The sequence below is a fragment of the Tamandua tetradactyla genome, chromosome 4, assembly GCF_023851605.1.
Source record: "Tamandua tetradactyla isolate mTamTet1 chromosome 4, mTamTet1.pri, whole genome shotgun sequence".
NCBI lineage: Eukaryota > Metazoa > Chordata > Mammalia > Pilosa > Myrmecophagidae > Tamandua > Tamandua tetradactyla.
The window spans coordinates 31,562,707-31,576,607 of NC_135330.1; the positions used below are offsets into that span (position 1 = coordinate 31,562,707).

General features: G+C 39.6%; 1 protein-coding gene across 1 annotated transcript in view; it reads right to left on the reverse strand.

Annotated features, from left to right (window-relative positions):
- LOC143680198 (uncharacterized) overlaps positions 1–2,280 on the reverse strand; it is a 74,879-nt gene extending 72,599 nt beyond the window's left edge. The window contains exon 1 of the mRNA XM_077156781.1: positions 2,072–2,280. Coding sequence (XP_077012896.1) covers positions 2,072–2,145 — 74 coding nt within the window. The 5' untranslated portion in view covers positions 2,146–2,280. The remainder of the gene's footprint in view (positions 1–2,071) is intronic.
- Positions 2,281–13,901: the final 11,621 nt, after the last annotated feature.

Genomic DNA, 13,901 nt, shown 5'->3' on the forward strand with positions numbered 1-13,901 from the left:
TATCTTTCTCCATAACTTTTATCATCATCTCATGTAACTGATATGTTGTTTGTCTATGGTCAATCTTTTTCCATTTATATGCAAACTATATAATGAAAAAGATATTTGCCTGCTTTTCTTTTCATATGCTGTATGGCAGGGTCACTTTTCATTCTTTTTTCAATGTGAGTATCCCATTATTGCAGCACCATTTGTTGAATTCTTGTTTGTTTTTTGTTTGTTTCTTTTGGGAAGTGCAAACCCAAGTCTCCCACGTGGCAAGCGAGAATTCTACCACTGAACTACCCTCATACCCTCTGCTTATTTTATCTTATTGTACAGCACTGTGCTGGTTTGAAACTGTTATATACCCAGAAAAGCCATGTTCTTTCAATCCTAAATCCAGTCTTGTGGGGCAGCCATATTCTTTTAATCCCAATCCAGTATCGTAAAATGGGCTCTCTTGATTAAAGTGTTTCTGCGGAGATATGACCCCATGGAGATGTGGCTCCACCCATTCAAGGTAGGTCTTGATTAGTTTACTGGATTCCTTAAGAGAGCTGACACAGATGCAGACATTTGGAGATGCTTGGATACAGACAGAAATTCAGAGAGGAGACCACTGGAACCAGGTGCTGAAAGCAATGAAACCTGGGAGCAAAGGTTCAGCAGATATCACTATGTGCCTTCCCATGTCACAGAGAAACCCTGGACAGGAATTGACTTGTCTTAAGTGAAGGTATCCTTTTGTTGATGCTTTAATTTGGACATTTTCATGGTCTTAGAACTGTAAATCTGTAACCTAATAAATTCCTTGGTATGTATCACATTCTGGCTGCTTTAGCAAACTAAAACAAGAATAATGCTTGGCACATAATAGGTGCTCATTAATTGGGGTGCCTGTGAAAGGATATTAGGACAAGGAAAACGGTGTAAAAAAAAAAAGCCACAGACGTAAGAAAGCACACACACATTACTGTGTGATGGTGGTGGGGAGAGCGTAAGGAGGCTTACCTGGCAGGAGTGGGATTTTGTGTTAGAGGAAAGAGGGAACTGAGGCTGAAAAGGTAAGGATGAGATGGGTTTAACTTACTGGCTGTAGAAATGGTCTACTCATCCAGCCCCCTGCCACGGCTGTAAAGAGCATCATTTACTTGTGAATTTAAAACACCATCCTTTTTGTCAGGAGGAGCTATTTTACATTTGTCTGAAGTATTGGACAGATCATATTCTGATTTGGAGCTTCTTGTGCACACAGGCAAAAATAAAGGCTGCCCTGGGCCACATGTTAGCCATTTTTTCCTTGTCAGGAAATTCAAAAATGGCTTTACTTTTCAGAGAAAATGGATCATGGGGAGGACAAACCACTGTGTGGTTCATATAAGATTCTTCACTGAATTCAATGTGCTTCCCAGAATAACTGCTTTGGGAAACAGAGATGTCTTTGTACTTTGATGCAAGGTGTGTGGGATGGGCAAAGGCCATGGGAAGCTGAGGGAAACTTTCAATCATGGGGTTTCAAACATGGGACGAGCTGTTATTTGAGGCTGGGGCTGAAATGTTTTCTAAATTCTGGTATTACCTTGACAGATTCACTGAAGCTCTAAGAGCATGATTTAGATCATCCAGTAAGTGTGTGTGTGTGGTTACCAAGGCCAATAAAGTACATCAAACATTAGTTATGTTAATCAGGAGCTCTGAATAAAAGATGCTACTTCTAGGATCTCTTGAGAGAAAATTGTACTACCAAACAGCTGACTCTGACCTCTTTAACTGGCAGAAAAAGAGGTAATATTATGGTCTGGAGAGAACAGAAGATTTCATCAGAAGTTGACCTGGGTTTGCATTCTTGGTCTGCCACTTACTAATTACATATTCTAGGGCAAATCAGGAGACTTCTCCAAGCTTCACTCTCCCTCAGTAGTATAAAGGGGATAATAATTCCTAACTTCATAGGATTTTTATAAGTCTCACATGAGGCAATGTTCAGGTAAGTGCCTTGTGAGGTACTATGTCAGTTAGCTATTGTCAAAAAATATATATGGTACATAACAAACCAAATGACTTAAAATAATTCTTTACTCTCACTGACCTGTGGGTTGGATAATCCAAGCTGGGCTTGCATAGATTTGGCTTGGCAACTTTCCTATTCTTAGCTGGCCGCATTCACATGTCTGGGGGCCAGATTGAGGTTGACTGATCTAGGCAGGACTCAGTGAGGCAGATTATCTCTACTCCACATATCTCTTATTATCCTCCTAGAATTAGCAGACTAGTCCAGAAATGCTCCTCTCATGACATATGGAACAAGCACAAGAGAGCAAGCCCAGTCACACAGGAACTCCTCAAGCCTTTGTTCACATCATGCCCACTAGCATTCCATAGATCAAAACAAGTCACATGGCTGAATGTGAAGTAAAGGAGTGAAGGATATGGTCTACCTCTGTAATGGGTGAAACTAGAATGTTCCATGGCAAACAGCACAGATGCCCAGAGAGGTGAAGAGTTAGTTATTAAGGCAATTTACTTTGAGTACTTAACAAATTCAAGACAGTATTACCAATGTGTTCCACAAAGTTGGGGAAGGAGCAGAAGTGTTTTTAGCTTCTCATTGTTGGACTCCTCCAGCTTCTAATGGATCATTCCTTTCTGCCATCTGCCCCACTCTCAAGTCAGTCAAGTCCAGGAAAGCTGTTCACTTCAGGAGACTTCCTGGATTGAGTGTATCAGTACTATCAGCAGGGAGGCAGATGTCATTGTGGTGAAGAGTACAGATTTAGTGGCTAGATGGACCTGAGTTTTAGTCCCGCCTTGACCACTGGCTTGCTATATGGTCTTGAATAAGTTATTTAACTGCTCTAAGACTCATTTTCTCCATCTCCCTTTATTATGTTCCCCAGGCTCATAACTTTTAAGCATCATCCATGTACTGATGATGCCTAAGATTTATATCTCTAACCTGAAACGCTTCTCTGAACTCCATATTTGTAGATCACCTACTATACATCTACACTTGGATGTTTCACAGGCATCTAAAACCAAGCATATCTAGATGGAGCTCCCAATCTTTTCCCTAAATCTGCTCCTTCCTGATCTCAAGAACAGGCATCTCCATTCTTCCCATTGATCAGAACTAAAGCCTTATTATCATCTTTCTCTTAAAACCTATATTCAATTTGTCAAGCAATCCTGTTGGCCCTAGCTTTAAAACAATCCCCAAACTAGCTTCTTTTCACCAAGTTATTTACTAGAACCCTTATGTAAGCCACACCATCTCTTACGCAGATTATTGCATCGGTTTTCTGTCTTTGCCCAGCACACCTTCAGTCAAGACATTAATAGAGTAAGCCCAATCATGTGTCTCTTCTGCTCAAAACTTTTCAAAGGCTCCCCAACTCATACTCATTGTGAAGCCAAATTCCTTACAGTTGTCTACATGGCCTTCATGATCTTGATTCCCAATATGCTGCTCTCTACTCTTTCATTGAGAGCTACATGGACCCCTTACTGTTCCTCAGAAGTACTCTTGGCTTCCTCTCTCTCCAACACTCTTTTCCCCACATACTCAGACGGCCCACTCCCTTACTCCCTCCAGGTGAACTCAAAGTTCACCATCTGTATGAGGTCTTCCCCAGCCACTCTCTCTTCCTTCACTGCCTTATTTTTTCCTTAACGCTAATCATCATACAGCCTGCTGATTATTTTACTTACTTATTTTTCTTATTGTCTGTCTCAACTACCTGTCTGTGGGGGGCATGGGCATTTTGTCCATAATATACATTGTGTATCTCCTAGAACCTAGAACATTGCCAGGTGCATAGGAGGCATTCAATACATATTTGTTGAATAAGTGGGTAAATGAACGAATGAATGAATTAGGAGAATAAGTGTATTGTACAGATTACATGAAATAATACAAGTAAAAAATTTAAGGTAATGTCTGATGCATGGTAAGTACTTGATAAATGATAGCTCAAAATAAACAGAAAATAGAGCCCAAGGTCTTGAGATTGTAAAGTTTACCTCTGGGTCTACACACTGTGACTTTACTAATGTTCTCTGATGTACCTTGTGATGAGGGTTGAAATCAGATCTCTTGCTCTAATACCTGGCACACAGCAGATGTCCAATATATTTTTATTCAATCAAAGCGAAGTCAGGTGGATCTGAAGTGGCTGGCGAGTGGGCAGGTGGTTCCTCCGGGTGTTGATCAGTGTCTAAAGGGAGCTGCTCCTCTGAGGGGTAAGTCTGAGAGAGCACTGGGTTCTGATACAGAGTCAGAAGCAGGATTTAAAACCCTGTGGGCAACAGAGACACTGGGCTGTTAAGTAGATGAATGTTTGCCTACCCTTAAATCTCTCTCTTTCTCCAATTTCCATATCCCCAGGAAACCCTTTTCCTATGAGAGTACAATCTACTTATATTTACAGTTATCACAACAACAATAGCCATCAGCCCAGAAAAAACTCTGCTTGTCTATAGAGTACATTTCCTCTTAAGCTCACAAAATCAACATAAGCATGATTTATTCTCCCAATAGGATATTGACAATTGGGTGTTTCTAGACATGCTTGATGAGGCTCCAGCTTTATTCCTCACCACTTTAATTACCAAAAGTGAAAAGAACGGCACATCTGTGTGGCATCTCTCCTCTCAATGACACGAAACAGCACCAATAGAGACACCTCCAGTACAATATCCTCAAATGTAAATTCTTACAAAGGCAATAGAGTTTTTGGCATGTTTTCATTCTTGCTGCAATTTGACCTCTACTGTTAACTTGTCTGGGCCAATTCTTGCATTCATCAATACAATATGTATTTATTGGGCATCCACTACCAACCACTCTCAGGTTGCAGAGATCATTTGTGGCCACAATAGAAGCTCAATAATAATTCTAGAATTAAATAGCAACATGAGATCCACCAAGAAATGTTTCAAGGCTGTGTGCAATTAAATATCCAATGATTTCCTGCAGATAAGAAGTGTTTCTAGAGTTCATTGTAGGTTGAGCTCCCCAGGAAAGGCTTTATGGTAGAGGTGACACTTGAGTTAGAGGCTTTGGGAAAGAAGGATTTAAAAGGACAGAATATAAGAAAGGTAATTGGTGCAAACAAAGACACATAGGTGGGAGTGAGCAAGGCTCATTAGTTTGGGGTTTAAATTATATAAGAATTTTACATGCAAAAAATGTAAGTGCGTCATTAATAAAATTTCAAATAAAAAATCTAAGTCCTGACTACCACTATGCCCTAAATATAAGCATTTTGGGCTGTCAAAAAAAAAAAAAAACAACCTTTCAAAGAGAGTCTAGCCAATATACTTTTTAAAAAGGTGCAGAGCCAGTCTTTTTTTTTTCTTTTCTTTACAATTTGAAGGCTCCTCCTGGGTTTTATAATAACTATTTCCTGAAATCTTATTCCTAGTCATCACTCTGCTGGCACCTTGCCATTACAGCCTCACTCTCCACAAGGTGAGCTGACAGCCTCCCTTCCTTTAACCACAGTGATAACCCTGGATCATTCAGACATTTTTTTTCTTCTTAATTTTGGAGGATCTTATGGGCCTCTTGCTTTATCTGCTAAAGCCCAAAGCAACTTTACATTACTACTCTTCCTGGCAGGTCCCTGCAGCCAAGCAACTGTTCTCCACATGCTCCCCATTCTCCAGGCCGATAACCTTCTCTCTTTCTTCTACTGCTGCTTGTTCAGGTAAGGGCAGAAAGCAACTCGAGGCTCAGCCCCTTTTATGCTTTATCGTCCATGGCAGACTAAAACATACTTGCTCTTTCCAAATAGCTGGGTGATTAACATACCAAGGTCCTGATATACTTAATATAAAAAAATCAATTAGGAGGAGACTATGAAACATTGAAAGGAACATTTCATCAATCCAGTTCGTTAGGACCAGGGAGTCAGAGAAATTTTAGACCTGCTGTATTGCAGAGACATTTTTTTTCCCCTGAGGTCACAGGAAGGCTAAATTTTCCAGCCTCCCTCACAGTTAGGTTAGAGTCACACGACTAAGTCTTTGCCAGTGAAAATATTGAATAGATGTAAGGCACTTTCAGTCCTGGCCCTTAAAAGCATCATGCCAGGATCTCCTATCCTTCCCTTCTTTTCCCTTGGAGACCGTGAGTTCCATGAGGTACAACTGCATGATGAAAGAATCCCAGATCCCTGAGTCATCTCTTAAAGGAGAGACACATTATACTGTGGCACTGACAATGAATAAACATTTGTCATGTTAAGTCATAGCTATTTCAGGGTTTATTTGTTACATTAACATAGCATAGCCTATCCTGACTAACTCTGGGGAAAAGGTGGCAAATTGAAGTCAAATTGTTGTTTCTATTAATAGTAATTGTTTTTGAGTACTTTCTCTCTTGTAAGTACCAAGATTTTTATAACATTATATATATATATATAATGTTATAAAAATCTTGGTACTTACAAATGGGAGAACTGTGACTCAGAGAAATTTAAAAAAAAAAAAAAAAAAAAACTTCCCTAAGGCCGTGCAGTTAAAAATAAGAATTTTGGGGGGTGCAAGGGTAGTTTAGTGGTAGAATTCTCACCTGCCATGCAGGAGAACACAGTTTTATTTCCAGCCCATGTACTCCCTACCCCCCACCCACCAAAAATTTAACAAATGGGGCTGCATAACAGAATAGTCACATGGAAAAAGAGTGAAATATGATTCCCACCACATAGCATACAAAAAAAAAAAAGATTTTTTTGAAACCAGAGTCCATATTATTTCATTGGCTTTATAACATCTCTGCAACAGTTAAAAACCACTCTTCTCATTTTTGGCAGGAAGAGATGATCCCAATTATATCCATTTATCTTCATTAAAAGCCTGCTATCATTTCTACCAAATTCAGAATTTTCTGCATATTGCCTCATTACTTGCTCCACAGAGTCATTGAATACAATAGAGGTTCCCACACATTTCGTATTGTTAATCTTTATGGAAGCACAATGAGAATCGTCCATCACTCTTAGTCCTTATTCTGAACATGATAACTTGACCTCTAGTCTAACTGTGATCCAGTTGGCATTAAGATGCCATAGGATAAGTCGCCTTGGTGGTTTGGTCTATTCAATCTGCAGTCACTAACATTTCAATTATACTCAAAACAACCCAGATAAAATAAAATCCAGGCCACATATTTACTGAGCATTTTTTGTGTGCAGGACATTTTACAGGCAAAATGGTTTGATGTTTTCACTTGTGAGCTGGGGGTCCTAGTGAACCCCTTCAGATATAACCTTAGACATTGACAGGCTTAACTTCCTATACCATATATATTATTCCCATTAAAGGGGGAAAAATCAGTTAACCTTCACTTCTGCTATAAGATAAAATAAATGAAGATCATATTCTGGTAGTGGTTTGTATGTATTTCCACCCCAGTGCCTTCATATTTGTAATTAATTTTATAGTCATAGCAACCCTGTGAAATAGTTATAATGGTTATAATAATCCCATTTGCCTATGGCAAAATTGAGGCACAACAACTTGATCAGGTTCTCATAGTGGTAGGATTAAGACTGGAACTAGGTATCTTCCAGAATCCTCCCTTGAGCAATCTGTGCATTACTTACTTAACAACACTTGTATAAGTTATAATTTGATAACACTCCACCTTACTCCAATCATGCACATCAGTAACAGCAAACTTTTATTAAGACCCCATATGCATAGACAAGCTTATAGTGTTTTACAATATTTCATCTACTCTACTCTCTCTTTCCTCACTTATAAATGTAAATCCACTGAATCAGATGGAGGTGATCAACTATGCCTCTTTGCCTGACCTTTTTCTCATCACTGAACACATTATTCACCTTGAAACTTCATCTTATATGCTCCCATAAGCTATGCATATAAAACCTGCAATATATTGTGTCTCTATTCAAAGTAGAGTATTCTAACCCCTCTTTTTTCAGAAATGAAGCTTCAATTTTCTGTAATTAGTGACTTCTGATGATATTTCCATTGTGGACTCCTTGATAACCATGAAAAAAGGTTTCAGGCAGGTTATAGGAAAGATGAACAGATGGCTCATTTGCCAAATAATTTATCTGGAAACTGCAGTATTGGGTGTTACCATCAGAATCCCAAAGGGAAAGGCAATTCAACCTCAATGGCTACTACTGAAGGATGGGCTGGGGTACTTAAAAATCGAAGAACTGGCAACAAAGGACAGCTGTCATACTTCCAGGGTGTAAGGGGCAAGGAGAGGAATTAATATTATCAGAACACAGTGAGGGTGTAGCCATGGCAGCATGCAGCTACTGCCAGAAACACAACATTAAAAAAGAGAGTGAACAAAATCAAAATACCCTGATCTCCTTCTCCCATCCTCTGATCTCCTGCCACAGCCTCCCATTGGCCAAACCCATTAAGAAGCCAGTGCGAAAGGGGCCCAGGTGATGCATTTTGTAGTAGATAGCCTCCTAAGGTACAGAGCAAAGCAGAGGAAGACATAAAATGGATCTAGGGCCAGAGCAATGCACAATCAGAAAGGGGCATGATACAGAGAATCACCAGTACATCCGGTTATTCGCATGCCTTCAGTTATACTTTATCTGCAAGGGTGGTAGATACTTTTTATAAGAGTGAAACTCCTTTTTAACATTCCACTATCTGATGCACACATAAAATGCTGGTGTAAAAATGACTATGGCCTGAATACATATCGATGTTTTTTAATGTGCTAGTAAATACAGTCATTGACTGTTCCAGGAGAGAATTATGCATCGTCAACTGACATAAAAGGGAGTGTAATGTCATCTTCAATTGCTGTTAGAAGAAATAGGATGAAATTATGAGCAATTAGGAAAAGAAATATTGTATCCCTATAGCAGCACAGGTTTTACTGAAAATCCTATTGAATTGATTATGTGAGCCACCACATAAACATTTGGAGCCCCGCACCCAGACAGAGGGAAGAGTTACGACCTGGGAGTATATTTCTATGGTAAAGCTTCAGGGAATTTAATGCCCCAAAGTAGCTTGGAGCACATCAATGGCACAAGGTCAATGAAGAAATCTGTTCTAAACATGAGGAGTGTTTACAAGCACTCTGTAAATGTGATTTAGAAAACTCTTATCTTGAAGATGCCAATATTTAAGATAACAAACGACTCCTGAGAAAAACAAGAGCAGTCCCCTCAAGGGAATCATGTGCTAACAAAATACAGATCTGGATCTAAGGGAATGGGAATTCGGACTGTGGCTTAGTTTTAAACAAACAGTAACTGTCTTCAGAAGCAGATTTTCAATTTTTGGTTGACCATATATGATGACTCCGTAATACCAATCAATTAATTTTCTCCTTGAAAAAGGATCACAGTTCTTTCAATACCTATTCATTCTGAAATTGGAGAAGGCCTAGTATTGACCTCTGAAATATTGTTGAAAGAGAACTTGAGCTCTCTGAAGTATGAAATCAAATGCAATCTCTCCACCCTGGCATTTAAGGCCTTAATCCATCCTCTTAGGTTTACCGCCCAGTGTTCCCCTACAAAGCTGAACTTAATCCCCCTCTGTCACACTGCTTTCATTGTTTCTTCCACCACTAGCCTCCACTATCTTTGCTGATCATAAATTTGTTCATCCTCAAGACCACCTTTACAACGGAACATTTCCTGACCTCTGCAAATATAAAACACCCATCCTTTCCTCCATCTTTTGAACACCCATAGTGTAGCACGAAAACCAGGAACGAGGCCACAGGCCTCCAGGAACGTTTCGCAAAGTTAGAACAGGTTGACACTAAGGAGCCGTAGTTTCAGGAAGCAGGTTTTATTTGCTACAGCCATAGGGCTCAGCCGTAGCCTCTGAAAGTCTGATCCCCGAACAAAAGACAACCTTAATCTTTACCGACTCTTTGACATGTTAAAGACAAGGTAAACAATTAGCTGATTTAAGTTGAGAATGGCCCAGAGCTGAACTGTTGAGGGGCCCCCACCCCAAGAATGTCTTCTCTCACCTAGGTGCATCTTCACCAGTTCCTGAAGGCTAGGGGAGGGGCTTTCTATCCCAGGAAATATGCCTTATCTCACTTGCCTGCAAGGAGAGGGGGTTGGGGATTTTCCACAGAGAGCACAGCTAAACCAGAAAGACGGGGAAGCCTGCCTGCTACAATAGCATTTTATTTGTTAATGTAAATGGTACTCACTTCATTTCACCTTGAATTACAGCCAGTTCTACCTTTGCTTACTGCTTTTTAAGATGACAGAAGTTTCTTAAAGAAAGAGTCCACTCCTTTTGTAAACCCTGTAGTATCTACTATTTTGACTTTTACATGCTAGGGACTTGATCAATGCATTGAACTGGATTGACCTGAGTGGCATTAGTGAAGATGAAGGAATGAATCAGAGACTCCCTTTTAAAGTTCATGAAAACAATCTAGAGATTTTTCCATCTCACTGAGTCAAAGAACAAATAGGTCTTTTCAATGTTAACAGATTACATGCTTCTAGACAAAGGGGACTCTATACTCTAGACTGTTTCAATTCCAGGAAACGTAGTCTTCTAAGCCCTCATAACCTTCTTCAAAAGGGACTTCATTCATACCTACAGGACATAATTTCTTTATGCTGATGACATCTTAATATACATTTCTAGATAACACTGTTCTCCAAAAATCCATATTATAACTTGTTTCCCAAATACATCCACCTGGATATCCCAAAGGCATCTCAAATTCAACAAGACACATTTGAAATCTGTGATCTCCATCCCACTTTCCCTTTGCTCTTATTTTCACCACTCCTCTTCATTCCAAATTTCCCATCCCAGTTAATAACATCATCATCAATCATGTTACATCTATCTGGGCGTCATCCTGTGCTATACTGTGCTAACACCTGGAAGACTGCAGTGAGGAAGTAGACACAGCCTCTATGCTCTTGTGAAGACCTGCCTCTATCTCTCCCCTCCTCTAAATGAAGGCCTGCTCCTATCACTCCTTTACATTAAAATACTCAGTTGTTCCCATCAAGCTAAGCAAAACTGCATCCTTTAGGCTGATGCCAAAGACCCTTCATATTCTGGCTCTAACTGCCTTTCCAGTCACATCTCCTGTGGGTCATGTTTTTCCTGAAGCCCATATGGTGTCTTAAACATCCTTCCTCTCCCTGGTTTTCTCTCCAAAATAAATTCCTACTTACTTTTAAAGATCCACTCAATTTAAATATCATTTACAAAGACTTTTTATGATCCTCTTTTCTATACACGTATCCAAGGCTATCTTAATGGTTTTATTCATTCTTCCTCAAAGCTTTAAAATACTCAGGAAAAAAAAAGGTGAATGAGAATATGAAACAATTTGGTAAAATGTGATAACTGTGCAAGTGGGTGATGAGTATGTGGAGCTCCATTATAGTCTTCTCTCGACTGCTGTGTATCTTTGAAATTTTCCATAATGTTTTTAAAAATAGTGAGAATTAAATACTATGAACACAAGATATGATAAGAAAAAATATACATAGTTAGAGAAAGTGCCTAGAGAGGGATGAACTAGTAGCCAGACTTCCCCTTTGGACATACCTTTCTAAGAACACTATGCACTTTACATAATAACATTTAGCACATCTGCCTCCCTCAAACACTTCCCCACAACACTAATTATGACTCTACACTGGAAAATCTCTCTGCTTTGGTTATTCTGGGATCCTCAGCAACCATTTTTTGTTTTCCTCTTATTTCTTTTTACCTCAGTACCTAAAACTTACTAAAATATTCAGTGGATATTTAACAAATATTTAATAAGTACATGTCCATCAAAGGGAACAACTAGTTCAATGTATAATTAATTTTCTTACCTCCCAATAGAAAGATCAAGTTGGTTTTACAAGGATCATCTGCTCCTACTGAAGAGGTTCAATGCATTTATTGGCAAGACAACTCCACAGTGTTGTGTTCTTGATACCAATCAGAGGAAAAGGATTGAGGTGGAAGCCATTTAAATACTTCATCACCAGGATAAGACCATATTTTCTTCATGACTCTTTCTGGGAAAGGTAAAGGTCTCTGCAGCCTTCCCTGTGAAGTTTCAACAAAAGGAAGAGGTAGAAGGAATGGAATTGAGGCTGAGATGACACCAGAGATAGGTTGTAAGAAATGAGAAATGAGTACAGGAGCCTCAACATCCTAGGTGAGCTTTATGACACAGAAGGTCAGGAATTAAAGTTAGAATCACAAAACCTGCATTCAAGTGCTAATTTTATATTTTCTAATTGGATTACCTTAGGCAAGTCACCTAACTTCCTGGATCTGTTTTTCCTCATCTGTAAAAGAGGATGACAAGAACTACCTTATAGCATTGTTAAGAGGGTCAAATTAGCTTTTAAATATGAAATGTAATGTGATGATTAAAAGGAAGGGCTTTGGAGTCTGGTAGATATGGGCATGCTTACTAATTGTGTGGGTTTAGGCAGGCTACAAAAACTCTTAGAAACAGCTTCCTCATCTGTAAAAGGAGCATAATAAGGGTGTGATTTTTAATTTAAAAAATAATGTATATGAAGTGTTCAGCACTGTACCTGCGACAAAGTAAATACACAATAAATAGTGATTATTGTTATTTACCGGTATAATGCAAATTCTATACAAATGCCAAGGAGTATATTCTTGGGGCTATTGGAAGGATAGGTATACCCAAGTGCTTTATCCATCAAAGCAAACTGTTACCAAGGAAGAAACATAACAACCATATCCAGATAACAAAACTAAAGGTGTGCAACAGAAACTTGGAAGTAATTGGTAAGAGTTTCACAAAGAAGGTATGCATAAGAGGAATAAAAATGAGTAAACTATGGAAAAGAAAAGGCCTAGCAGCAACAAAAAGTACAAATAAGAAAAGGAGAGTGATTCAGGCATTAAATCCATGGATGATGAAAACAAAGTGCACTAGTTTTACACACACCTGCGGTCATTGCTAGGCCAGGAGCAGAGACTATTAAAGGAGCTAACTTAGACTTCAGGGAGAAGGACATCCAGGCAAAAGGAAAACCATGAGCAAAGCTGGCGTAGTATAAAAGCATTAAGCACGGACCAAGGAAAGGTGGAAAATCACCTTTCCCAGGGGTAAGCCTGAATTACACATTTCCCTAGCCTATTGTACTCAGAAGCAAAGTACAAGGGGACTCAGTAAGCCATGCTCTGATTCTCCAGTTCTCCATAAGCATAGAGCAAAAGGGGGATTGATATATGCTTTTTATCCCAAAATCCAGACCTCAGAAGAGAGGCCTTAGAAGGACACTGTGAATCACCGCACTCTAATGATGATGAAAACAAGGGAAATCACAAAGCAGTGCCCCAAGGTGTACCTGGAATGTGCTCTAGACCAGTGCTAATGACACCATTGAGAGTAAAAGCCATGAGGAGAAGCACGAGGTTTGCTGATATGGCATGGCTGGCACCCAGCGCATACATCCTCAGGGTGACAGTGGGATACTGACAGTACTTGCTGCAGTCTTGTCCAAAGTCCTTCTCAAGAAGAAAGGCTGAGGAAACCTCCCTTGGCCTAGTCGCTGGTACTCCCCAGCTGGGACACATCTACAGCACTAAAGCCTCTCTAGAAAAATTTGGGTGTCCCTTTGCTTCATTTTTTAGCACAGAGAAAGAAGTCTGAGCCATCATCCCCTCTCTCCAAACTTTGGCTTTAAATGCTCAACCACTTTTACCACATCCCCCAGGCCTTCACCCCAAAGAAACCAGTTCTGGTGGTTGCCATGCACAAAGCCCCAACGCTTGGAGAAGACCTCATCCCTACCCACTGAGTTTTGGGTCTAATGAATTTCCCATTTATCTTACTCAGCCCAGGCATAAAACCCTGAGCTCTGTGTGGTACAGTTACTTCTTAAAATATCCTTATAAATCCTGGCCATCGTATTCATTAATTA